The sequence below is a fragment of the Amblyomma mixtum genome, chromosome 2 (assembly GCF_055824585.1).
Source record: "Amblyomma mixtum isolate Tamu chromosome 2, ASM5582458v1, whole genome shotgun sequence".
NCBI classification, from domain to species: domain Eukaryota; kingdom Metazoa; phylum Arthropoda; class Arachnida; order Ixodida; family Ixodidae; genus Amblyomma; species Amblyomma mixtum.
The window spans coordinates 108,322,270-108,349,397 of NC_143013.1; the positions used below are offsets into that span (position 1 = coordinate 108,322,270).

At 54.0% G+C, this 27,128-nt stretch overlaps 1 protein-coding gene across 4 annotated transcripts in view; it reads right to left on the minus strand.

The window, feature by feature from the left end:
* Positions 1-27,128, minus strand: part of wts (serine/threonine-protein kinase warts) — a 95,580-nt gene that overhangs the window by 15,192 nt on the left and 53,260 nt on the right. For 3 of the 4 annotated variants that reach the window (XM_089572366.1, XM_089572364.1, XM_089572365.1), the window contains exons 2-3: positions 22,308-22,600; positions 4,302-4,422 (exon numbers count right to left, since the gene is read on the minus strand). In XM_089572366.1, the coding sequence (XP_089428492.1) occupies positions 4,302-4,422; positions 22,308-22,511 (325 nt within the window). In that variant the 5' untranslated portion in view covers positions 22,512-22,600. Of the gene's footprint in view, positions 1-93; positions 3,772-4,301; positions 4,423-22,307; positions 22,601-27,128 lie in introns of those variants that run through there. The other variant, XM_089572367.1, reaches the window with a different exon arrangement.

Genomic DNA, 27,128 nt, shown 5'->3' on the forward strand with positions numbered 1-27,128 from the left:
CAGCTGGCCGACGTGTACCGGACTAGCTGGAGCGATCCCGTATCAAAGCACGGACAGCGCGCCACCCGACCTGCGTCGGTCCTTCTAACGCACCGGGCCTCGAAGCATGGGCTCCATCGGAGCGAAGAGGGGACGCTGGCGACTCCGGCACCGCCGTGGCTGGCTACTCCGCGGCGGCGTCTTCCGCAGGCGCTGTCGGCCTGATCGAGCACCGGGCGACTGACACGCGGCGCGCTCCCCCGTGACGGTGCAGCGCTGACCGGGGAGGGCGTATAAATAGAAGGCCGCGGGGCCCGTCCGCCAGGGACGCCGCCCGTCCGTCTGCGTGCGTCAAGGCGGCCCCAAACAAACGCGCGCTCGGGCCCTGGCGCGTGGCCCCAGACTCGTCTGGCCGCGGCGCGAGCCGGATTCCTGCCGTTTTGTTTCTAGGCGTGACTCAGGGGCTCTTGGCACACGCGGCGTGAGCGCCCATTTGACTACACCGTCGTCTTTTTTGCAACCGGGGACCCTCCCCTCTGGCGCGGCGAAAACGGCTGAAACGGGGCTCCGGCCGGTCTCCGGGGTTCGATTTCTGGGTCGCGCTCTAGCCACGACTAGGCACGTTTCTTTGCTCTCTTCTTTTTTTTTTTTTCCTCCTGGAAAAAAAAAGGGGGGGGGGGGGGGGGGGAGACGCTCTACGTAACGATACTTCTGTCTCGCGGCTGGCACGTTGCGCGGTCCGTGAAACGCCGGCTGCGAATCTGGAAGGCCTCCTCTCAACTGGAGCAAACCTTGCCCGCTAATGTCGCAAGCGGGTTACGTTTAGCGCGAAACTCCCCCGCCTTCACAGCCCGCTGCTGCACCTTGGTGTATGGAACGCCTTCAGCTGGCGATATCCGGCGCCTGCTACGTATCTGACGCCCCCCAAACGAACGCCGACCACGCGTGCCTACGCAGCCCCTGCAGTGGAGCAGACGTCTGGACGCGAGGACCACGTGACCTGTGAGAAGGAGCAACGGCGAGGGCAAGCTTCCTATCATGGTTAAGGAAAGCAGCGCGACAAAAAATGGCTGTGGTTTAGCTCTGGTTACACCTGGTAGAGCAGCGAGAGTCGTAGCTTCTTTCAGAGACGCAGAACTCGATTCATCGTTATCTGTCGTGGATGCGCTGTCGTCGGCTAAGCGGGCCCGTCTAGCCGCGTCGTCCTTACGCCGGTCGATGAGTAAGATTTTCCGAAGTCGCATCTCTATGTGAGATAAGTCCCAACCAGGCTCCGTGCTTAGCACGTACGGAAAACTTCTAGGCTCTAACCGACACCGCCGGTCGATGAGTAAGATTTTCCCGAAGTTGTATCTCTGTGTGAGATAGTATCTCTGTGTGAGATAGTATCTCAGTGTGAGATAAGTACCTTCTAAGTTGCAGTACTTGAAACGTCTGAGTGACTTCATGCTTCTGTAACTGAGTTTGCCTTTAATATACTCTGTAAATATAATTTCCCTTTCGTACCTTCTGCTTCTGGACTCCTGTGCTTCAAAACACCACCGAACAACTCACGTTTGGAGGAGGCTGAACTCCCCCGAAGAAAAGCAAACGAACCTGAAGAAAGAAAAGAATTTACTCAGCGCGCTCTTCCTCGGTCTCCTCGGCACGCCACCTCCTCTTGCCTTCGTTCCTACGACGCGCCCTAGCTTCCTCTGAGCTGTCCATTTCTACCACAGGATCCGTATCGTTGTGATATACCCGCCGCATCTCGGACGACACTTCGCGCATGCGCAAAACTGACAAGGCGGGCGGCTAGAATTTCGATGGCGGCTAAATTCCAGAGGCCCGTGTGCTGTGCGATGTGAGTGCACGTTAAAGAACCCCAGGTGGTAGAATTTTCCAGAGCCCTTCACTACGGCATCCCTCATAGCCTAAGTAGCTTTGGGAAACCGTCATAAACCATTTCTTTATCTCACTGTTTATCCCTTCCTTGATGGCGCGGTTCGGGTGTCCATAGATATATGTGAGACAGTTACGGCGTATTCGCTTTCCTCAGACGCCAATTTTCAATTTTACGAAGGAACGCCATCGCCCGTTCGGCGCGACGCCTTGCCCGTGGTGCCACGGCGCAGCGCGCAGCCACGCTGACCTCGCGAAGAGGCCGTCGTAGTGTAGCTCTCGCTACAAAAACGAGGAAGAAAAAAGAAGTGTCACAGACTAACAAGCCCAAACAGCCACATTAGTTTAAGCTTCCTATAACCAAGCTAACCTTAAATTTGAAAAAGAAAAGAAAAGCGCACAAAAGAAGACAGGACGAACGAGAAGACATGGACAAGCGTGCCGAAGCTTATTCTCCTCTGGCCTTAAATCGAGGATTGTCGCGAATCGGTGCTTGACGGAAGGAAGTCGGAATAAAAAATGCCCAGGCTTAGCTTGGTTAAGCCAAGAATGCGTTGCATATTGCGCGGTCTTTTTGCGCGAGGTATTGCTTGGCGGCACTCGATTTTCTCAGCAGCTTTTCCTCCGTGACGTATGGATGGATGGATGGATAGGAGCGCCCCCTTTGAAACGGGGCGGTGGCAACCGCCACCATGCTCAGCCGTACTTTTTTTTTATTTTGCTGTCTGTTTCTCTTTTTTTTCTTTTTTTTGTTTTTTTAAACGGCTGGTTCTCCACCGGCATATTTCTAAACAGTATGTACAGTCTTGGACAAAAGTCTTAAAATCTTTTTGCTTCAGCCGCAGAACAGAAATATTACGGCGCTATTAAAGACTGAATGACCTTGAAATGCTAGCAGATGGTCTACTCTTGCGGTAGAGAAACTGCCAGCTTGACTTGTGCTTTCGATGATCCGCTACACGGAGCATTCTAGGAACACCCATTTCGCAGCAGCTGAACGCTGTGGCCTTAAGACTTTTGACCAAGACTGTACACTCTTACGAAATGCAACCATATGCGACCGGCTGCAAAAGACAATGTCGCACATCAAAGATGCAAAGCAATTCGAGAGGTCCCGAGGCAAGCACAGAAGCGAGGCAGCTAGTAATAAGTTATGACATGCAGCCGCACTTAAGGCAATGTATCTACATTGCACATGACGTCACGTGTTGGCGTATACAGCAGCACTGCGTCATCACCGCTTCGCCTACTGCTTTGGGCTGGAACATGACACGAGGACCCTGGATTCCACATCGCTTATTATACGACGATGACTGAGGCTCCTCATCTTTCTCCGCCAGTTTAGCGTTACCGCGTCTACCGTTGGAACTAACCGCGCATGCGTGCGAAGCAGGTACAAGCAGCGCAGAGCCGGCGGCGACAGCGGCGGGCTAGGAGCAACGTAAAGCTGGTGCAATGCAGCGTGGGCCAGTTGGGCCTGCCTTCCGGGCCCTGCGGCGAATCCGCGCTGGCAAAGAGCGCCACCGGTGACGATACGACAGCGGAATGAGTCGACGCGGCATCAGCGCGCGGCGGCCCGGTCGGAGGTTGTTGACGAATGCCGCTCGACTCGGCGCCCCTGGCAGCGAGCCTGAATACTTCGCGGAGACCGGAAGAGGGGCTCTACTTTCAACTGCGCCGGGAGGGAGCCGCACAGGCGCCTGCCGACGACCAGCAGGCCGTTGCGGCGGACGTCGCTACATGGGCGCCTACATTAGGGTGTTTTCGAACAGTGGGGACAGCAGGGCTCCAGTGCGCATGCGTAGAAGAATAACTCTTCCCGGCTTATGGTCCTGCGCACGCACACTGACGGCCCGCGATTCCCCTATCCCCTTAACCGATAGGGTACCCCTATTGCGAAGCTATCAAGTCAACAACTTCGGGTCGGGCCGTGAAGTCCCTTGAGGTCGAGTCATCCCGACATGAACAGATACGAGCCACGCAACGATGCGCCTGGAAGCTGCAGTACACCGCACTCCGAACAAACTCACTCTCCTACGGCGCTGCGACGCAGACCTGAAGCTCGGGAACGCGGACTTATGTACAGGGTCAATCCCACTTAGCGGGAACACGGCTCTGCGTGGCCACGCACGCGCGGAATGCCACTGCTTTTACGCGGTCATGAATCAATGCAGAGTGGCACACGAGATGAGGGACCTTGACGTGGTGCTTCGTGTCATCTGCCCCTTTGCACGAGATTGTTGCAGGCTTGTGTGTGTTCCCCGTAAGTGTGACTGACCCTGTACGCCGGCAAGGCTTAGCAGCCTCACAGAATGAGAGGTACGCAGTCCGAGACACAGGACGTGTACCGTGTCCCCCTTCTTCGCTCGGCTGTGGTACACAGTGCTGGAAGTCATGCGCACATCGAGATTCAACGCGTGCAGCTCAGAGAAGGCACTCACTGGACGGCGCACTCCGGGACAGCCCGTTGACCATGGGGGGAGGCGGCGGCGGAGGCTCCTTCTCCTGGCCGTACTCCATGCCCTTGGAGGCGCTCCATTTGGAGCTGCGCGAACTGGTGTCCTGCGAAAAGGTGGAAAAGAGGCGGCGTGAGGGGGCACAGTCACTGAGAGAGAAAGGCCCGTGATGCGGGCCCCGACGGGACACACATGAGGAAAAATTAACTCAATTCGCACTAGGCGCTTCAGCGAACAAGCAAAGCAAAACAAAAAATTGGAGGGGACGCTTGAAGGGACAGTGAACAACTTTTCGAGAATTCCGCGATATTCAAGGAAGCAAAATTTATGCAGCCTGTAGGGAAAGCATGTCTAGTGTTTTTGCGCTACCTTTTAAAACAGTGACATAATCAACGACCGAATTTCGCGCTTCTCCTCACACCCCCGTAGTAGTGCGGAGAAAGTCGGTGTGACGTCACGGAAGGTAATATTTCAAATTGCCGCTCGCGTCAACCCCGCCCTGCCGTGCCTCGTCGGATGATGCCAAGCAACGCTCGGCGGGCTTTTGTCTTCGGTGGCGTCGGTTTGTTTTCTTCAAATCAAGCGTTTACGCGTTGGAAACATATCGATACCTTCGATGACGTCATCATGCGGCCCCCCACTTGGCGCTGTGCGCTGCGGAGGCTTGAAGGACGTCGCGATTTTAATCGGCCATTACGTCACCATTTCAAATGCTCGCCCAAAAGGATTTCGTATGCTTTAATTTCAAGTTTCACACATTCGACCGCTTTAAGCTCGTCGATTTCTCAAACCTACGCAGCTGTCCTTCAAGCTCCGCCTTAGTGGGGACCTGCCACACTGGTTCCCTATGGTTAGCTTCCCGGCGATGCACCCTTGCTTGCCTGGTTAGTTAACTAATAAGGGAAGCGCTGGAGCCGCAGCGACACGAGCGCCGAGCCGAAGAGGGGGAGACGGCCCTCTTCGGCTCGCTCTCCGCCAGCGGGGCGAGGCCTCGTGGTGGGAACACTCTCCACCAGCCCGTCCCGTCCGGCCTCGGAGTTTCCCCTTGTCCTGGCGTGGGCGAAAGTTAGATCGTAACCGTGCCGGTGAGCCGGACGTCCTCGATTCCTCAGTGTATTCTGTTGCTAGCTGGCATTATTGTTGTTATAGCAATAAATGTATGTTTGCGTCAGCCAAAGTGTCGTTCCTTTGTTTCCGCCACAGCAAGGCCCGCCGTGGTCGGCGAGCGCTCGGTAGCGAACGCGATCACGGGGTGGGCTCCGGCGGTTCTGAATTGTGTCAGCCACGCTTAAGCGGGGAGAAAGCATTTATCCCCCCTATTAAAACCGCACATGATATGACGCGATAGCGTGGTCATCTTCGACTCTACATTCATGTGCCCCTGGGAGCCCTCATACCCCTCCTGGCGCAGTGGTGCAGCGGTTAAGCGATGCGCCACTGCACTGCGACGGCAGGGGCTGTCACCGGTGGGTCTTGTGAGACCCAAGTTGCTCTTCCCGAGCAACCTCTCACGATCAACAATTAACTGCCACCTTCCAAGGTGGTCAGTTTGCTCGCAATCCGTTGGGAAGGTTGTGATGAGGCCACAAGGTCACGTGAACTGGGCTGCTTCTCCGGCGGGTGGCCCCTGGGCCACCCTGTTTTTTGCTCACAACGCTGACGCTGTGCTTTAAGGGTAACGGGGCCTTTAAAGCTGTCGCGTTAAAAAACAAAAGCAGCTCCTGGCTGTTGCTTCCTTTCTGCCACGGGGCAAAGTGGCAGCAGCAGCTACAAGTATCGCCCCACCCATGTTGATGTGGACGGGAAGCGCGGATCACGGAACCTGGACCTCACCACCGCCATAGATGGCACCGCTTCAGCGGGTAGACCACGGCAATGCTCCATTCTCAGTGGCCCAAAGGACATCGCGTGATGACTAGCCTGGCAATGTCAGCGGAGTTCCTGGTCTATGGGGATTTAACGTCCCAAAGCGACTCAGGCTATGAGGGAAGCCGTTAGTGGAGGGCTTCGGGTAATTTCGGCCACCTGGGATTCGTTAACGTGCGCTGACATCGCACAGTACACGGACCTCTTGCATTTGTGTGGAGGCTGTTCCTGTTCATGCAGATATATTACTGCGCTATTCCTACAAGTGCATGTCGTAAATCTAGTAAAACATCCGCAACACGGAAACCATTGCAAAAAAATTCACATACTCAGTGAAGGCGAATCACGCGGTAGCGTATGCGTTAGCATGTGGCACGTCGGGACACGCGTTATCGTGCTGTGCATCCTTCGCGGAACAGACGCACTAGGTGGCGGGGGGTCACTGTCCTCTTCATTTACCCATGGCCTCCGAGATCACCCGCACGCGGGGAGGCCATGACTTACTACTACTCCATTCAGCTGCCCCTCACAACGCGCCGACACGGTTTTCGTCCTCTTCACCCTCCCACCGCCCACTTCTGACTGGCGGCCGTACCTCCTGTCGACCCCTCTCCACTTCTCTGATTGGTCGCCGCGGCTTCCCCTCTCCCTATTACACTCGACGGCATCACACAACACCAGACGGAGAGATTTTGCGAAGACGGCAGTAGCAATGCTAACACATAAGGAATGCGACGCGCCACGCACCGCTTCTCATCACAGCACGAAACTGTCACCGACCGCTGCAATTACGATCCTTCTCCATCGATTTCATTCCGTTCCACTCCTGCCAGAGGCAAGCACACAGGCATGCACGGCGATATCGGAGGCGTGGTCTCGCTTGATCCAATGATGCATCAGCAGCCTTTGTCTGGTGCGGACGCTTCGTCAATATGATTCGCAAACAGCAGCAGGCCGGAGATCCTACATGCCATAGCCTTCGTACGGGTGAAAGCTTAAAATTATTATTATTTAGCTTAAAATTATTACGCACTGGATTCCAAGAGAAGGGAAGCGTAGCAGGGGGCGGCAGAATATTCGGGTGGCGGTTGAGATGAAGAAATTTGTCTAGATAGGGTGGTCGCAGCTGGCACCGGACAGGGTTAATTGAGAGATATGGGTGAGGTCTCTGTCCTGCAGTGGGCGTAGAGAGGCTGATGATGACGACCTCCTCGTCAAGAGCAGGTGCAAGTATAAAGTGTGGTGCAGCAACGAAGCGAACATGAAGGATGACTACGACGAACTATGCCATTACCGTTTGCGTCAGTATACGACGACCTTATGCTTCACACAGCAGCCACCATGGATGGATGGATAAGGCGGTGGCTCACGCTACCTAGCCATGACTCGTGAAATTTCGCTCGTCTTGATTTTAGCCGCCAATCAGTTAATCTTCGCTTGGTTATTTCTACCCACTTAAAATCATATACTTAAATATGCCTTGAATAATTCAGCGCCACTGCTTTCAACTGTAGGGTGGAGACCTTTACGAGAACGGTATCAAGGGTCGTCGAAGTGGCGCCATCTGGTAGAAGCGCACCGATTCAGTCACTAGACGGTGGCGCCATCTCTGCTACAAATACCAATCGCAACTCACTTCGGGCGTCCTTTGCAGAAATGGCTGACAGGAAAAAAGTACTGTATACGCGGACACTTAAAGTGTGCTGCAAAGGACAATGCGTAGAATGGGCAAGAGAGAAAATTGAAAAGAAAACTACCGCAAATGAGAGCAGGAGCTGTGCACTGACATACGGTTTCGATGGATACTTTTGGCACCGTTCTCGACTCGAGAAAACGGTTCGCCTCTACTAGCAAGGATGGTCGCTCTCGCCATTGCACAACTTGGACGCCGTGCAAAGCTAGCGTGGTCTGGCCGCCGAGAACTGGGCTGACTGCGCTCAACGGGTGACACAGTGGGCGCGTTGCCGTATCATATGGGAACCCGCGGCCCATTTTCAAGGCTTCGAAGTGGACAGAGGACCTATCGGCGATCAACGCGGAGTCAGCCACCAGGAGAGACAAGGGCAGATCGGTCGAAAAAGGCGGACATACGCGACGGAAGCCTACATTACTATGAGGGGGGCACGAGCTTTTTGTCCGGCGTCTTCCCCTGCAAGTCACCTCACCTACCAGCTACAACTCTACATATTTATGTTTACCCATCCAAAATGCAAATACTTGCAATTATTCCTGTCTTCTCATCCCCAATCACCGCCCTCATCCTGCCTTCATTCCTGCTGGGAAGCTATGGCGGAGGAAGATAACGTCACGGCTGCCGGTATACACTGCCGGTGGTAACGATAACCACATAGCTGTAAAATTTGAGAGAGCTTGGAAAACCGGCCGCATGCAGGCTCTTGGTTTGGCAGGTGCATTCCTCAACCTTAACCTAAGGCTTAGCTCTGATGTTATATTTTTGCTATTTTCGGCTGATGTGTCCCGTCCATCATTCAACACACAAAAATGCAACGACGGCCAAGCCGTGTGAGGCGTAAGACCGCGCTCAACACTATAGTGGGAAAACAGCGTGGACATGACTCCGCGGAGCTGCGCGACGGCTCCGCTGCGATTTCCCGCAATTGTGAGCAGTGCTTGAAGGGATGCAGTAACAAAATTTCCCGGCCGCCGCGGTGGCTCAGCGGTTATGGCACTCGGATGCTGACCCGAAAGATGCGGGTTGGATCCCAGCCGCGGCGGTTGAATTTCTATGTATGCGAAATTCTAGAGGCCCATGTACTGCGCGATGCCAGTGCACGTTAAAGAACCGCAGGTGGTCGAAATTTCCGGAGCCCTCCACTACGGCGTCCCTCATAGTCTGAGTCGCTTTGGGACTCCCACAAACCAAACCAAACAAAATTTCCAACGCTAACCAACGATATAATTTGTTTCATGAAGGTAGGAAGATGCTTTCTAGCGAGTTGCAGTTGCAGACGTTGAGCGGAACGTAATTTAATACGATTTTGAATGCTGTCCGAGGAGCCGCCCGGCACTTCCCCACATCGAATGACGTCAAGGTGTAACTGCCCCAATCATTGTGACGTCACCGAGCAAAGTGGTTGTTCACAGGAGCAGACAGCGCTTGCCGGCGACGCCGACGGCACCAGTATTGTGGTAGTCCAGGTTTGCCGGTCGACCCTGACGTCAAATTACACTTCAGGGCTGGCGTGCATGATTACTAAGACCGTGAACTGCACCGCTCTGCATGACTACTAAGACCGTGACCGTGAATGCACGAAAAAAAAATGGAGAGCCAAACACTTTGTGTCTGTACCCTTTCAGGCGCAGTGAACAAAACAGGGTACTTACATTACGAATTCGCAGCTTTTTGTGAAAGCGTGCCAACAGCGATTCCTTCGCTTCAGACAAATTCAACGGTCTTCGTAGCTGGCGTTTCAACGTCACCAACGTCACGCCTTGCGCAAAAATTTGTGCATGCAACCGTTGTCGTTCTGGGCTCGCAAACCTGACAAATCGTCTTTCTTGGGACCTGCACAATCTATTTAGGCGCGGCATCTGACACGAGCTACGCGGAAACGATGACAACCTGCTTCGCAGCGACACGGCTGCCCTGTTCGCAACTCCGGGCTTCACGCGCAGTCCACCAAGAGGAGCGCGCTTCCCGAGGAGTGAACTCTCTCGAGAATGTGCGCGTGTGGTCAGGAGAAGGAGGCCTGCCACTCGCGGGGCCAACAAAGCAAGCGCTGTCACATCTCCGCCGACCTTCGGGGCCTGCTGCTGCTGATGCACAGCCTCTGGCGATCAGCACATGAACGGCATCAGTGCCGCACCCAGCGAACGACTCTCAGCACCCTGCGGAGAAAGTATCCTGGCCACGGTGCTTCTACGCCGCACCAGCCGGTGCCCGACGGACGACCCCGAAGGCGCCGTTCCCGTGCGCCGAGCTTCTGGTGCGGCCTCGGACGATTCGGCGGCGCCCATGCGCCCACCCCGAAATAGCCGCCAGCCGGCCACCGGCAGATGCGCGCAGCAGACGTGCCGCGGCTCGGACACACGCGCGCTCTCCAGGGTGCGAGCTTTGGCCGCCGGCCACCAGCCTTCCCGGAACGTCGGGGGAAGAGGCAGAGCGCGCCGCAACCCGCACTCGCCGATTCCGCTCGTGCATCTGTGTGCGCGCCACGCATGCCGGGAAATGAGCGCGCCGCAGCGCGGCTCTTCCATCTGGCGCGACGTCTCGTGCGTCATCGTCTTTCGGGTAAGAGCCCCCCCCCCCCCCCCCTTTCCCCAATGACAAGGTGCTACGCGCCCGGACCCCGCAGGTTCCCCCAGACGACGACCTCGGGAAAGTTTCAGGGTCGACACAGCGTCTTTCGACGATCGAGGGCCCGGACATGTGGCGAGGCGTGCAGACGGCTCGGCGTCGTCCTCATGCCTTCGAGTCGATCGTACAGCGGTGAATAAAAAACTAATAATAATAATAATGACCTCGCATACGGCGGCGGCTTTATCCCAGAACATGCAGCGCCTTCTAGCCGCAGTCTGCACACGTCTGAGAGACCTAACGGCGGGCTACATGTTGCGAACCGTCGTCGTTCTTTTACCCCTGACCTGTGCTCTGCCGTGAAGCCTTCCTCCCAACGCTGTAGGGATGCTCCCTTGTACAGGTAGAGTTACCGGCGCAGTTCGAGTTATGCGTACACGTTGAAACTAGCGCAAAGAACTCGGCTGATCCAAAAGTAACAGAAAAGTAAAGATTAAATAATTCCATAAGTACGGGAAGTAGGACAAAACAGGTTCCAAACAAATGGTCACAAAAAAGGGCGTTTTTTTTTTAATTTTGCTAGCATGTTTTCTTCTTTACAGTGATGAATGAAACATCACTAAACATGACAAAGCACGTGGTATTCGCCTTCGACCGCTCAATAATTTATAATCAAATTTTCTCACGTGCCGTTTCCGTTTCAAGAGCTCTGTGACGTCAGAGTATGTATAACCCTCGTAAGGCGCACAAAAACAGCAATTTAGTCGCTGTTTTTTTTATTCGCTGTCATTCCATCTATTGAGGCTGGCTACCTGACTTGTTAATGCGAAAGTATTTGATGGCTGTGTCGCGTCATCAAAATTGTCCGCACGATTGTGTCGTTCGATAAAGATAAATGTGCAAAAGCTTGATTCTGCTAGTGCGTGATAAGACCTTGCTGAGAGAAAAATGTGGTTCATGAGTTGTAATTAGTTAACTGCACGCGAAAATTACACCTGGACGTCAAAAACAGCCATGGACGTCGATATAGTACATGGATGGTTTGGTTTGGTTTATGGGGTTTAACGTCCCAAAGCGACTAAAGCTATGAGAGACGCCGTAGTGGAGGGCTCCGGAAATTTCGACCACCTGGGGTTCTTTAACGTGCACTGACATCGCACAGTACACGGGCCTCTGGAATTTCTCCTCCAAAGAAATTCAACCACCGCGGCCGGGATCGAACCCGCGCCTTTCGGGTCAGCAGCCGAGCACCATAAGCACTGAGCCACCGCGGCGGCTACATGGACGTGAGAGCAGAAACAGAGGTCGATATAGTATGCGGACATTTTGGTTCCGCATTGCTCCACTGCGCGTCGCCGCAATGATCTCAAAGTTTTTAGCGTTGTCGTGAATTAAAACGATGAAGCAGCGATTATAACGTAGTTCTTTATTGTGTTGACACCGAAACAGAAACGGCATGAGAAAGAAATTCGATTACAAATTATTAAGCGGCCGCTGGCGAATACCACGCGGTAATACATGTATACTAATGCCTTACGCATCATTACAAAGAAGAAAACATGCACCCAAAAATTAGGTGTCTATACTCCTTTAAACAATAGACTTCGCTGTTAGAATAGTTACATTACACAACGACAGGCAGTGCTCAAGTTGTGCCAGTGGGTTGTAATAGTTGGGGAGTGGTGCTACAGCGACACCCTTCGGTGACAAATGGCAATGAAATTCAGAATTACCGAGCGGCCTTTCGCCGTGCTACATTCGATAAAAAATGTGCAAAACGCTGAGGCAGCGTATGGTTGTCGAGCGTTAGCAATATCGAACGGGCATTGCGTCATTAGCCATCTTCGCTGTATCCGGTAAAAATTAAATCGTTAAACACGGATATCTACTTTCTTTGATGCCAAAGTACACAGAGCAAGAAGACAAAGCGTTTGACACCACTTCAAACGTCCTGCGTCAATTAGTTTAGACGTAATGGACGTTTCAAATTTCAAGAAATCAAGGTTTGGGGAAACAAAGGTCGTCGGTGCGAATCCCTACGATATGCTACGCGTTGATTCGACCAGTACTCTTATGCTCCGTAACGCGCCGAATCGTTTGATACCACTCCCAACAATCTACCCCAATTAGGTGGTCCACAATCTGTGTGCCAATGGTACCACCCACTGGTCCCACTTGAATCACCTTGCGTTTCACACTATCGCGGCCTTCAGTAACGCGAGTATTCCAGCTAGCGGAAACGTCAAGGGCCGGAAGTGGAATGTTTAATCCCGGCGCGAAAGCCAGTCCGTGGTCCGTCGCCTCAATCCACACTGAATGTTGACGACCTACTCTCTCAAATCCGTCGGGAACGGCTCCTTACAACAGTTTTCGATGGAAAACAGTGATTCACCACATGGATAGGCGCCGCGGGGTTCGACGCCCGGCGGCGTAGCGCCAACTCTTTCTCACCAAGCTGTCTTCCTGGTCTACAACATGAGCCAAGCGGCGAAGTCAACCGAGTCCCATTCTGCAATGCGCAAAACGGCAGGAATCTCGATTCCACTCCGTTTCAGAAGCCGCCGAAGTGGCGGCATCCGTCGTCGCGCGACGTTTTTTCGCGATCTGACCTCTTCAACAGGACACGTCCGGGAACGGCGACGGCCTTCGGGGGCACCACTTTTTACGCTCTAAAAAAAGCTTCTCACGGGAACCGCCCGCGTCCGGCACTCGAGCGCAAAACAGGCGCTTTGAAGCCCCCGCCGCCCGAGATACGCGCATCCGGGGCATCTGTATTCCGTTCTGGCCCCGGTCCAGGCAGACGCCGCGCACGGCCCGGCGAATTTAATCCCGCGGTCGGACCCCCGGCGAATGACCGTCTCCCGCGTACACGCCGCCGCAAAATAAGAAAAAACGGAAAAGGGGGCCGAAATTAACGAAGCCCACTTATCAGTTCGCGACTGCCGGGCGCTTCTTATTAATTCCCTTCGAAGCGAAAGTCGCAGGAGCGATCCAGAGACTCTCGCGTTAATCTGCTGCTGCCTTTCGGACAATGTTTCTCTGCAGTTGGGCTTGATTGAGCTACGAAAAACATGGGAGTCCGAGAGCGCGTTTACTCGTGGTGGATCCGGGCGCTGGGGGCATTGAAGTCGCGGCCTCAAACTTATTTGCGTCGTCAGAGGTTGAGGAGTCTGGACGTTTCTGGCAGTCTTGTCAGCACATTCCGCGACCTTCAGATGGCCGGCGTTAAGCAAAAAGAAAGAAAGAAAGAAAGAAAGAAAGAAAGAAAGAAAGAAAGAAAGAAAGAAAGAAAGAAAGAAAGAAAGAAAGAAAGAAAGAAACGCCTCGGTCGACAGCGCGACGACCAGTGACCTGCCTGACTGTGCCTCACCCCCGTTTCCCCTCACAAGTGTACTACCTAGGACCAAGAACCGTTTGAAGCTCGAGACGACGCGTGTTAGACACGGGATGCAATCGACCCCCCTCCCCCCCCCCCCCCCCCCCCACCCCCGCCGCCGTCTACCCTTCCCCGCTCAGGATAGCACACCCAAACGCTGAACCACGCTGACGTATTCGAAAGGGTCAGCGCAGTTCCGAGGGGGCCCGGCCTTAGACACAGGGAGAGGGGGGGGGGGGACAACTGGCACCCCAACGAGAGTCGCGTGGACAGTGCCACGGCGAGTGGTCCGAATCGGGCGCTCGGCTGTCGCCACGGCAAAGAAGAACGCGACGCCAACGGCGCAACAACGGGCCCCCCCTCGCCGCAGTGTTGTTGACGGCCCAACCGGGGCGTCAAAGGCAAGAAGCGGGGGAGAGGGCAGAGAAAGCGCTCGGCCGTCCGCGCGGTCCCAGCCATGGCGGCGCGTCCGCCGGTCCGGCCGGCGCCAGGCGACCGGTTTGCGCCCAGGCCGCCCATTACTGCCGCCGAGGGGGGAGGGGGGGGGGGGGGGGTGCACCCGTGTCCTCGACCGCCGAAGAGCCCCGTTCGGCCGACCCGACAAGGGGTAGCCGGGTCCCGAAAATTAAATTACCGGCCGACGAGGGGGCCCCCACAACCGCCGCAGCATCGCATCAGCTCGGACGTCTCGACGGCGACGACGCTCCCTCCTCGACAGACGACGTCTTCCGATAAGAGGGTGCAGCGTGCCATGCGGTTGCGCAAGCGGAGGGGAGGGGAGGAGATGCGCGGTGCTAACCCCCTCCTCGGGAAAAAAAAAAGAAGTCGAAGGGGAGCGGTTGCTTCGGCCTGCCAGGCGACGAAACACGTGCTCCAGCAAGCTCCGTGCCCCCCCCCCCCCCCCCCCCCCCCTTTCTCGTGCGAGCCAGCCGAGGGCAACGAGGCCGGATAGCGAGCGCCGCGCGTCACCGCGGCACGCGCTCGTCAAGAGTGGGGCTCGAGGGCGCAGGAGAACAGACACCCGAGCGTGCAGCACGACCACGGGTCGGCGGGCTGTAGGGTCGGCCCCAACCAGCACAATCTGCCGGAACTTCGGAGCTGGCACCGGCTAGTGGGGAGGCCATGTTTGCAATGATACTCTTCCGGAGTCGTTCCTTCGCACTCTTTTTGGCGCATATCAGATCAAATTTATTTCATATCCACACACGACGTAGGCGGTAAACAAAAGGCCGAAAGTTTTCGACCTGGCGGGGAACTGTGCCCCTTTCGAATTTGCACATACAATAATGAATAATATCGCGGCAGTTGCGGTTTGTGACGCCTCGTCTGAGAGCTACACAATACCGGCAGCCGCTCTGTATCGCAGGCGGGGCGCTGACTGATCACGAGGAAGCAAAAGTTGTACTCGCGAACTTCCTCGCCCATGGACGATTTCCGAGGTCAGCTCTCGTCACTCTCCAAGGCCACACCGGTTTACGTTACGTGCGATGCCCAATTTAAGCGCCACCGGTTGCGTATGTTCTTCCGCGGCATTTAGGTGACTGAAACTGTGTCGCTGTTATCACGCTCGAACCGTGGGCATCAGCCGAGTCCAGCTGTCCTTCCCCGGACCGGCGGTTGACGTCCGGAGACAGGCGAGTCTCTTGAAGGAAACAGTTTGAAAGGATGCTTCTCCGTGCAGAGCAGCTACACGCAGCACGTGGGTACACTGCAAACAAAAAAAAAAAGAGTAAAAAAGGGAGTAAACTGTCCTCTAGCGCACACCCTTACATAAAAGGGCGTACGGTAGAGGAGACCTTACTCTCTTTTTCACTCCCATATAAGCGTATTTGTGTTTAGAGTGTACTACCACGCCGAATATGGTTCGCTACTGACAAGCGCCTTCCCTTCTTCAACTACTACTTCCTTCCGTGGAGTTTCTCGCATAGTTTCGGTTTCGCTTCCTTCCGGAGTATTTAGCCTTCAATGCGCTCCTTCACGTTGGCCGCACTTATGTCGGGCCTAGTTGGTGCATGATAATGCTACAAATGACCGATGTGCGCAAAACTCTCAGACAATGTTGCGCCTGTCCTCCTGTTTCTCTCGTGCACGCGGATTGCCTTATGCTAGTGGGACCACACACGTCGGAGAACGTAGCTCGGTTGAAAAAGCTCGGCGTCAGCTCCGCTCGACTGCGACCTCATAAGCAACGCCCCTCCTTTATATAATCCGCCACACCGTGCTGTGAGATGAAAGGTGGACACCGTGGATCAGGGAAATAAATCTCAATTTGTGTCGTTCGCGATAGCTGCTGCGACACAGTGGCAGAATCGCAGCCCCGAGATCACCGACGCCCTCCGCCCCGTCGTCGCTACAGCCGAATCTCGGAACGGTTCGTGCTTCGTAGCGCGCTCGTATACTAATTTCCCATACGCGGCGAGGGACTCGGTGCGAAGCTCTACGACGCCACCTTGATTTCGCCGAGACCGAGTTCTCGCGAAAAGATCAAATACGCTGCACCCATTCTTAAAAGGACGAGCCCGCGTGGGGAAAAGAAGTGAATATTCCGAATTTGGCCGCCTTTCGGAGAAAAGACGAAGGATGTATCGTAAACTCAGCGAAGATGGACAGCAACGTAGGAGATGTTTTCTTTCCGGGCACACCACGATCGACCCATAAAGCTTTCCCTTTCTTTTCGTTGCGTTAAACTTACCTCAGCTGCTCTTGACTTTCCACCCGTACGACACCTTGTGTTCTATCAAAGCTAGTCTGTGGCCCTGTGGCGAAACGATTTTCCTCGGTCAACTTTCGGCCAGTCTGACGAATGACATTTGATAGAACGCTTAGTGGTTCACTCGCGCCCACACGACACAACGAGAGACAAGCACAAAATTCATTCCGCCGATCCCCGCAAAGCCACTCACAAGCCCGGTGGAAAAGCTGTGCCTGTTTTCCCCGTTTTTAAAGCCTGCGAGTAATAAAACAAAAAGGAGGCTAAAACTGTCCGTGCGCGAAAAATAGGGGTGAGGGTGGGGGTATTTAGGTTCCCTAAGAAAACGCGTGCGATCTGAAGATACAACGCACTCGAATATGCGCAGCTTCTGATCGCATACGCAGCAGAGGTGTAAGCTTCATGCCAGGCGACACGTACCTGACGAGGATGTGGCATTACGCGTACAATTCCAGGAACGGCGGCGCAGCCACCAAAGGCCCGGGAATCCCATTTAGAATATTGTGCGCAACAACAGTACTCTCCGCGACGCGCATGGCCTAAAAAGAAACGTAAAAAAAAAACTTTAGGACATGCGCTGAGAGAAAGGGCTAAAGCTAAAAGAAAAGCAACGCGATAACGGTTAGGAGCAGTGAGCCCGAAAACGAAAGCAACAGAACAAGGAGAACGGAGGTACGAGAGGAAAAAGGCGAGCGGGGGTGGAGGAGGACGACCGGGCCACGTGCCACTGCGGTCACGTGCCACACAGATACAAATAAAAGCAGCAAAAGGGGGCGGCAAAATACGCTGACACACGCACCGCCGCGAAGAAGGCCACGCGAAGGACGCCTCCCCCCCTCCCTTAGACAACAGCCGCGGAGAATCTCCCAGGCTCCGAGGAGGGTGAGAGGGGGGGGGGGGGGCGAGCACAGCTTGTCCCGAGGGCGAACAGCAGAAGCTCGTCCCGACACGACCAAAGCAAACGGTGGAAGTGCAAACGCGCACGGAGAGAAGCCCGGCTCCGCGGAGGACCGAGATGCCTTCGCCCCCCCCCCCCCCCTCCACAGCCCCGGGGGCAGAGTGCGCGCGGTAGCCTTTGCCCCCTGTTCGCCCCCCGCCCCGAGTCTGTTTCTATTTATGCTTTAATTCCGGCAGCCATCATGATGGTCGCCGCCAGCGCGCCGGCTGTTCTTCTCGGAGGGGAGAGGAAGCCAGGCACGCTCGGAATGCGGCGGCGGCGGCCGGGCGCTTTTGTTGCCGCGGTCTGCGGTGGGCGTGGCGGCCTGGCCGCCCCCTCTCCCCCCAGCCGCGACCTTGACGATGGAGCGAAGAAAGGGAGACGACGACGACAGTTGGCGGCGGCTCGGAACACGAAGAGCGAGCGGGGCAGCCGAAACGTCTCCTCCGGGCCACGGCGCGACGCCCGAGCAGGGCGCCACGGGGAAAGGGTGCGTGGCCCCTTCTTTTGTCCGAAGCTCCTCGGGGCGCTGCTGCAACGCGACCCCCGTTGCGGCCCCTCACCCTCCTCCCCACTGATCTGCCACCGGACGCGGAGGACGTACCCGTGACCGGTCACCGCAACCGAGGCTCCGTTTAGTGCGCGCTGCTACTCGCTCCGTTTCTCCGGGGCTTCCTCCACTCGACACGGCGACCAAAGTTCCTATTTCGGCACGAGTCCCGGTATAACCAACCCACCGCTTGTTTCGCCGCACCGCATGTTAAGAAAGCCAAGGAGTAAAGGCGGGTTCACACTGGCGAGTCGTGGATGTCGCGCGTTGTTACACTCCCTCCCCGCTTTCCTAGTGCTTCGAAAAATCGTAACTAACAGCCCAAAATCGGTCGCGCGACATCTACGATTCGCCACAGCGAATCCGCCTTAAAGGGATACTGAGGCGGTTTTCGAATCAGCTAACCTTCTAGGGTTTTGAAGTAGTGTCATTGCTGATCACGTCTGTGAAATTATTTTTTCGATTTTGGCTAAAACAGTGGCGCAATAACCAGTTAAAAACGCGATGTTTAAATTTCCCGCGCCCCGCGCGAGCGCAGGAGAGGGGAACAGCGGAGAGGGAAACCTCGTCCATGTCGGCCAGCGTGACGTCATGTTGAGGAGCCGGGGATGCTTCGGAGCACCCGAGCGCGCTTTCAGCGTGCGTTGTTTCTCGTGCTGCATGCGTTGTTCCTCGTACTGCGTGCGTTGTGACGTACAAAGCGTGTCAGCCGACCTTGAGAATCAGATTCAACAGGTACTACTCTGCGTTCGTGTCCACGAACAACTACGGCCGCGACTGTGTCGTCTTCCACTGTTTTCCGCACGATCACAAGCTCGCAGCGCAACCGCTCGCTGCTGTGACGAAGAATTCATGCCGACTAAAGCAAGCTTACTCTGCTCGAAACACTTTCGTAAGAGCGGCTACAGGCAGAGCTTGTCCTAGTGTGATCTCTGGAGATTTCTGCCGAAAAGGCGCGGCTGAACCATGACACAGTTCCATCGATTTCCTCGCGCATGAGAGGCGTGTCACCACTCCGAAGAAGCGCCTCTTTTAAAAATAGAAACATGCTCACTTAGCCCCTGAAGAAACCTTATAGAGGCTTAAGCATGTGTCGCTCTCCTCAGCTTAGGTGCGGCCAGACCACCTGAGACGTGCTCAGCAAGGCTCGGTTAGTGATTTTATACTCGGTTCGACGTGTCCAAGCAAGCAAGCAAGCAGAGCAAAGCACAATAAAGCAAAGCAAGCAAGCATCGAAGCTCTTCATATGCGGCATCTCGTTTAATCCTAGCTAAGCAATTAAAATGAAAGCGTTCGACGTTGATTTGGGATGCAAATTTATGAGAGAAATGAATGCCAACCGAGTTTTTGCAAAAAAACACCGCAGCCTTACTCGGTTTCTTCATCAAGTTGTGGCAGCGGGCGAGTTGGAGCTAGCTTGGCTTTTAAACACACATATAGTTGGCAACTACTTCACTGAACCTAAACTGCAAATCTAGGAAGGGCGAACGTTTCCGAGGCAGCGATTAATATTTTCTGGCATCTGCTGAACGCGCCAGGAGTAAAGCAGCAGCCTTGTGCGCGTATTTGGCTTGGTTTCCAGCGCACCATGATTGCGTCGCTAATTTTGACACCAACTTTGTGCTCCTTCATCGTTTCCTTAAAATTCTTTCTTGCCCCAACCTGCAACGCCGGGTACTGAGAATAGGATTTCTTGTACACAGTGCTTTGGGCCTTTTCTTTAGGATGACGCTCTTCCGGGCGAGCCAGGAGGCGTCCGGTGGTGGTAATTGACTTGAGTATTGTTCGCACCCCTTCCTTTCCGAGAATACGAGCCGAGGTTGTGCTGGCACCTTTTACGTATGGTCTGCATCGCGTCTTTGACGCTGGCGTATGCTTGTGCTAGGCATAGAATTTTTTGCTTGTGTCTTTTTTGGTTTCAGGCGATACGTGGAATGAGCAAACTGTAGTATCCTTTTCTTCGGTGGTCAGTAAAAAAAAAAACAGTCGCCGTATTCGCTTTTACAACGACACGGAAAGCTGCGATCGGCACACAACGCAACGCCGGATCCGCGTCGGCAGCTTCTCCAGTCCTCAAAGTGACGTCACGATCTCTCTTGACCAATGACGGGCGGCGGCGCGCCGCGCGGCGTGCCCCGCGGCACAGGCCGCATATTTCGGCTAAAGAAGGCAATTCGCGCTTGTTTTTGCCGTATTTGGATGCGATATTCCAGTATACAGCATGAAAAACTATAGCACGCCGCTGCCAGCCCGATTTTCAGAAAAAAGTGCTTCAGTCTCCCTTTAACTTTGAGGCTTCTAGAACGAGAAGGCCGCAGCGACAGATGCGCGCCACACCCACATGAAATTCGCATAGCATGTTCATTCACCAGAGCCGAGACGCACCCTTACGAATAACAGGGGGGGGGGGGGGGGGGGGGGGGGGCAGCAGGTTAACGCCTGACTTCGAGGTTACGACAAAGGCACCTGAAGGCCGCGCACCCCCACAACTGATTACAAGTACGGATGGCTGGGAGAGTTTGGAGGGCAGGCAATTCGCTTCAACGTTTATTACGTTTCGTGTTCTTCCCTTTGATCTTGCCTCTGCAACGTTGTCCAGAACGAAGCGACTGCAGAGCACGCCATGCGGCTACGACACCTAACATGAGGCCAAATCAGCTCTTTAGCCCGGCCGCGGCGGCTGAACTTCGATGGAGGCGAAATTCTAGAGGCTCGTGTGCTGTGCGATGTCAGTGCACGTTAAAGAACCCCAGGTGGTCGAAATTTCCGTAGCCCTTCACTACAGCATCCCTCATAGCCTGAGTCGCTTTGGGACGTTAAACCCCAATAATCAAACCAGCTCTTTAGCAGCTCGCTGTCGAAGCACACGGCGTCTCAAACACTTCACTGGCATCGGCCCCCGGCGCCTTAAAGGGACCACGAAATAAATTTATCGACATTACGTAAAGATAGGCAATCCATCACTCGTCACCCCAGCGCAAGAATTTTTGAGCTAGCATTAATAACAACGAAGTTATAGACGATTAAAAATCACGCTCCTCCTCTCCCCCCTCAACTCGTACGCGCGAGGCACCATAAAAAAATAGAGAAAACAGCTCCGGGACTGCGCTCCGCCCATGAATACGTCACTCGCTGACGTTCGGTTTACGACTTCCGGTTGTCGCACTCCCGAGGAGCAGCGTGCGTCGGCAGCGTCTCTCCGGTCTCTGCGCTTTCTTGGCTCCCGAACCTAGCTGGCTCGCGCTTGCCCGAGGGGGTCGCGCGGCGGCTCGAGCAGACGATTTTCACCGCTACCGGACGTGTGCCCGTGACGTCGTAGCTGCCGCGGCTCGAGCGAATGACAGCGTGTGGTGGCCTGCCGACGTCATGGGGCTAGTGACGTCTGTTTTCCCGATTTTGGTTCCAAAATGGCTCCCTACGAAGACACCAAACAGCCCGCGAATTTTAAAAAACACGGTTCTTAAAAATTCATAATAAATTGCCGGCTCAGTTCCGAAGACTCATACTTGGTGTCAATGCTTCTGAGCATCACTTCTAACATTTACAAGCGGCTTTTAATTCTTTGCATGGTCCCTTTAAAGCAAACGGTACCGCTAAGAAGGCAATTGCGCAACGCCTGATGTACATATTGTTACGGGGAGGTCTCGACAAACAATTGTGCAGCCCAGAGAGGAACTCTACGACCTGAGGCCTTGAGAACCGCCACGCATGCCCCCTCAGCGTCGTCGTCTTGAAGAGCACCGACAGTCACTTCGTTGTCAGTGGGTAACGATTAACGCCCACCGGTGTCCAACTTAGACAACTTTTCTCTGGGTTGTCCAAACACGTGAGACCCCATTGGCGAGCAGCCGTCCACCATCCTCTCCAGAAAACAAAGCCGGCTGGGTTCGGAGGCGCATGCCTTCTTTCGCCAACGGTGATATGGACAACGTAGGAAACCTCCGTGATGTAGGCAATCCAGGAGACGCGCAGAGACGTCACTCCCGCCCAAGGCGATCGTGCGGCATGTTCATGGAAGTCGCGACCCCTCTGTCCACTTCCTTCGAAGCCAGCCTTGAGATGTTTACCCTGCGACGGACGGGGTGACCACGCGACACTGTAAACGGAGCGAGAGACGGCGGGAGCGCCAGCTGACAATGTCACGCAAGTCTGCGAAGAATGAGAAGAGCGCACCAAGGCGCCAGTGACAGGGCTGACAGTTTTGGCTTGGGGTCTGGTGAAGTCACCGGGACACCTGCGGGGCCCAGCGGAGTCTGTGCGCGGAAGGCGGGATGGGAGAAAGAGCCGCACGTACCTCAGAGGAGGCGACCGAGGGCGCGTACGAGCCGGACTCGCTGGCCGTGGACGAGGCGCTGGAGCGGCGGTCCCTGGCTCCTCCCCCCTGATGGGCGAAGGGCATGAGGCTGTTGCGGATCTGCTGGAGCGCCTTCTGGCGGTACTCCTTGTGCGCGGGTGCCCCCCCGGGCCCACCGGGGGGCTCGCCGCAGGGCCGCATCATGGCCGCCTCAGCCCTTCTCCGGGAGGTCCCCCGCTAGGCCCATCGGGGGCCCCCCCTGGTGGCGAGCCGCCCGCGACACCCTGCACGTCCTGCGCACACAACAACAAGGACACCATGCAGTCACAGAGTCACTCTTCCAGAGGGGAACAGACAACCAGTAGTAAGGTGGAAAGTTGGGCGAGTTGAATCTTATTCATGATGAAGTTTAGCGCCAAAAACGAGGACAAAGAAGGAGTGAAGCGCTCGTGTTGTGTCTTCACTCCTTCTTTGTCCTCGTTTTTGGCGCTAAACTTCATCATGAGACAACCAGTGTCCAGGAAGGACACCGGGGGTCATTCCTGCACTCTGCTCCTCCATCCACCCTGGACACATCAGCTCCTCCCGCGAGGGGAAGAAGTTTACAGCAGTACGTGAGCAAAACAGTAACGTCTACATCACTCTCGCGCATACGTACACGACGGATACGAACCCTTCAAGGTGACACCGGCGGCAGCACAGGATAGCGCCGGTTGGCCACGTGAAACCAGGACCAGCACTAAGAAACCGGAACTAAGAAACTGGGCGCGCTGCTTGACCACAAGTGTTAGCACGCGATGCCAGCTCGAGGAGGCCCGAAAAGATATTTGCCCTCGTGCGACGGCAGTGCAAGAGCAAGGCCAGTTGGCTACACACTACGTGGGGCTCCACTGGTCAGACACAAGTATCCGCTGATATAATTACGTGTACAAAGCCCGCATTTATGACTGCTTACGCGTGGGAATGCGAAATCATTGATGTCCTGGGTGCACTGACCCCCCCAAAACACACACACACACACACGTACACGCATGCACACGAACACACGCGCGCACACACACGAACACACGCGCACACACACACACGTACACAGACCCACACACACACACGTACACACACACACGCACGTACACACACGCACACAGGCGCGCGTATGACTCCACGCGGAACGCTGTACGACGAACGGTTGCGTCAAAATTTTGGTACGAACATACGCGGGAAAACTGGCGCCACAATGAGGTCGGCCAGTGGGGATTATATACCGGGTGTTTTTTTTTTAGAAGGTCCAAAATTTTTTTAAAACAAAGGTAAATTGCTTTAGATTTATTTTAGCACTGGGGCTATACTGGAGGCTACGGCGGGCGCCAGGCAAGAGGAAAACTGCTTTAATTAGTTCGCTGATTAACTAAATATGTTAATTAACTTTTCTAATTGTTGTTTTAGGCGATATGTTGTATTCGCAGAATTGGAGATCGTCCTCTAAACAGTCCAACCGAGAAAAAACAGTTTTAATTAAAAATTTTTCACGCACGCTACGAGGCGCGAGAAAGTCACCCTGGTAGGAATCTTCACACCGTAACGCAGCGGCAGGAGCGCCTCTGACGTAGTTCACTCCGCCCTGCGCTTTGCGTCACGCGTCCCGGACTGGAGGCCTGCGCTATCGCTGCTTATCTCGCTTCGCTCCGCGGCCTCACGGAATGCCGCGCTGGAACAAAAACGCATTGACACAAAGTGCAGGGCGGAGCGAGCGCTCACAGACGCTGTGTTGCAGTGTGCAGCTGCCTACCAGGGCGACTTTTTCTCGCTTTGTTACGCGCGCAAAAATTTTTTTCATGAAAATCTTTTTTCTTGGCAGGACTGTTTGGAAGACGATCTCCAATTCTGCTAATACAACATATCCCCTAAAATAAAAATTATAAAAGTTAATTAACGTAATACGTTAATCAGCGAACTAATTAAAGTAGTTTGCCTCTTACCTGGTGTCCGCCGTAGCCCTCAGTATAGCCCCAGGGTTAAAATAAATCTAAAGGAATTTACCTTTCTTTAAAAATTTTGGACCTTCTAAAAAAAACACCCGGTATGGACGAACGATATGTAATATGACTTTCTGAAATGGCAGTGCTCGGCTTGCTGTGTGCGTCACACGACCGCTATGAGGCACACAGCAACGTCACCGCATTTTTTCTTGCCATCGCTCAGATTTTCTGCACCATCTCTGTGCACACACACAGACGCCGCTGGCTTTTCTCGTAATGGGGCTCGTAAGGCTCTCGCCTTAAAAGACGTGGGTAGTCCACGTTGACCTGACTGAGCTTGTGCTTGGCCTCTAATGCATTAAAGTGGTGTGGTGCAGCGCGCAAGCAAGAGACGCCGCGAAGAGTCGACGACAAAAGTAGGTGAGCAACGGGGCTGAAATCTCGCGCGCATATCACCAGGGAGATCGTACGAGTGCGCCACATTTCGTAGAGTGACAACACTCGGCCAAGGCTAGGCACGACCTATCTTATGCGAAAATCAGTAGTATATATGGAAACCAGAAAAAGCGACAGTAATCTTTCGTCGAAATGCGCGAACCCGGAAAGCCTCTCGGAAGCGCCGCCCACTAAGTGCTCCAAGAACGTCTGTCAGGGACAGGGCACGCAGTTATAAAAAATTCAGGGGGCACTTTGCTGACCTAAAGTGCAGCGAGGCGAAAGCCTTAAGCGCGATGTTGCTGCTTGTACCACTGATGTGTGGTTAAGCTTCGGCTTTAAGAGTGGAACACGACAGCGTCTTGCAACGCTGCCAGGGAGTCCATAGAACGCCATCGCCCGTACGGCTCTACGCCTCGCTCGTCGGTAAATTGGTTTTTGAGGAAAACAAATGTATCTGTCTCGCATATCTCGGTGGACACCTAGACCTCGCCGTAAGGGAAGGGAGGAAGATGGGAGAACGAAGACACCGTATTCACTAGACGCGCCTTTGTTCATTCCAAACCACCAAGCTGGCATGGCGGAGTGGTTAGCGTGCTCGTCTCGTACTCCGGAGACCCTGGTTGGATTCCCCAACTAGACCAATTTCCAACTCGGTTTTATTTATTTGTTTATTATTTACCTTAACCTAGAAAGGTTAATTAGGCTAATTCGTTCATTAAGAAATTAACTAAACTCGGTCCCACTTACTTAGAGCATCACTATACCATCCCTTCAATTGGTTGCATGGTTACTAGCCGAAGTACAATTGGCCCCGTTCGAAATTCGCACACTGTGACGTCACGACCGTTTCGACCAATTGAAAAGCGTGACATTTCTGTCGACAACCCCTGCTTACAACGATGAGGCATTAAACCCTTCCGCCTTAATAAAAAAATTCATCGCTTTCCCGTCTGCCAAACAAGGCCAACAGACTTTCCTGTTGTGATAATCACTCCTCGATACGAGCGGTGGTGGTGCCTAGAGGAACCAAGCGCGCCGCAGCTGCGATCGTGTATTAAGACGAAAGCCTTTTTAATGCCTCATACTGTCGTTAACAGACGCGTCGGCAGCCGTGTCGGCAGATTTGTCCGCCTTTCGGCGTCACTGCTTAAAAAGAAACTGCGCCGAGGGTGGGAATCGAACCAGGGCCTTCGGCATTTGAAGCGGAGACGCTACCACTCCGCCACGAAGGCTTTTTTTATGTGAAGCATACTACTTTAGCTACTACTTCAGCCCTTCACCGTGGTTATGCGCCTCCAAATCACGTGATACATGACGTCACACCACGGGACACGATGACGTCACGACAGTGGAGAAACGGGGGCCCACCTCGCGCCGTCGCTGTGGTTGTGCGCCTCCAAATCACGTGACACGACGTCACACCACGTGACACGATAACGTCACGACAGTGGAGAAACTGGGGCCCACCTCGCGCCGTCGCTGTGGTTGTGCGCCTCCAAATTACGCGACACGATGATGCTTCGCATTCTCCAGGCTTAACCAAGTTAAGCCTCAGCCATTTTTTTCTTCAACATGGTATTTATTACAGTGATGTAATGTTCTATGTACAGGGTCAATCACACTTAGAGGGAACACGGCTCCGCGTGGCTGCGCACACGCAAAGCACCATTGCGACCAAGCCGTTGGCAAACTTGTGCAAAGCGGCAGATGGCACGAAGCACGACACTGAATACTCTCTTCTCGTGTCCCACTCTACATGAATTCATCAGCGGGTTAGACGCAATGGCACTCCGCAGGTACGTGGCCACGCGGAGCTGTGTTCCCTCTAAGTGTGATTGACCCTGTACATGAACTATATACAAGCCATTATGAAAACAGTGTTAAACAATACATATTGAAAAGACCATGCACTAGAAAAGGGGGCAATGCAGAGCACATCACTAATAGTGAGTGCCACTCCGGTTCATACTCAGTCTGGGCTCAAGGCTCGAGCATGAATAAAGGCGCATCTAGTGAATGCATGGGTTACATAAATAAAATAAAAGGAATAAAGTAAAGAAAAAGGAAAATAAAAATAAGCAAAAATGAAAACAAAATAAGATATGAAAATAAAAATAAAAACAATGAAAATAAGAAAAGCAGCAAACATAAAAATAAAAAACAAACAAAATATGGAAAATAAAAAGTAAATAAAACAAACAGTGCACCAGGAAACGCTTTCGCCTTGCAGTACTCTAGAGAGCCGAAGTGCCCTTGAATTTTTTTTCGTTCAGACCTGCTCCAAAATAAAACCTCTTGGGAGGACTTCGATCAGGACAGGTCAAGCCCGGGGCGATCCCCTTGTTACAGATTTTGGCCGTGCACGTATACGGACAAAATTTACGCGAGACGGGTTCACAAAAAAAAA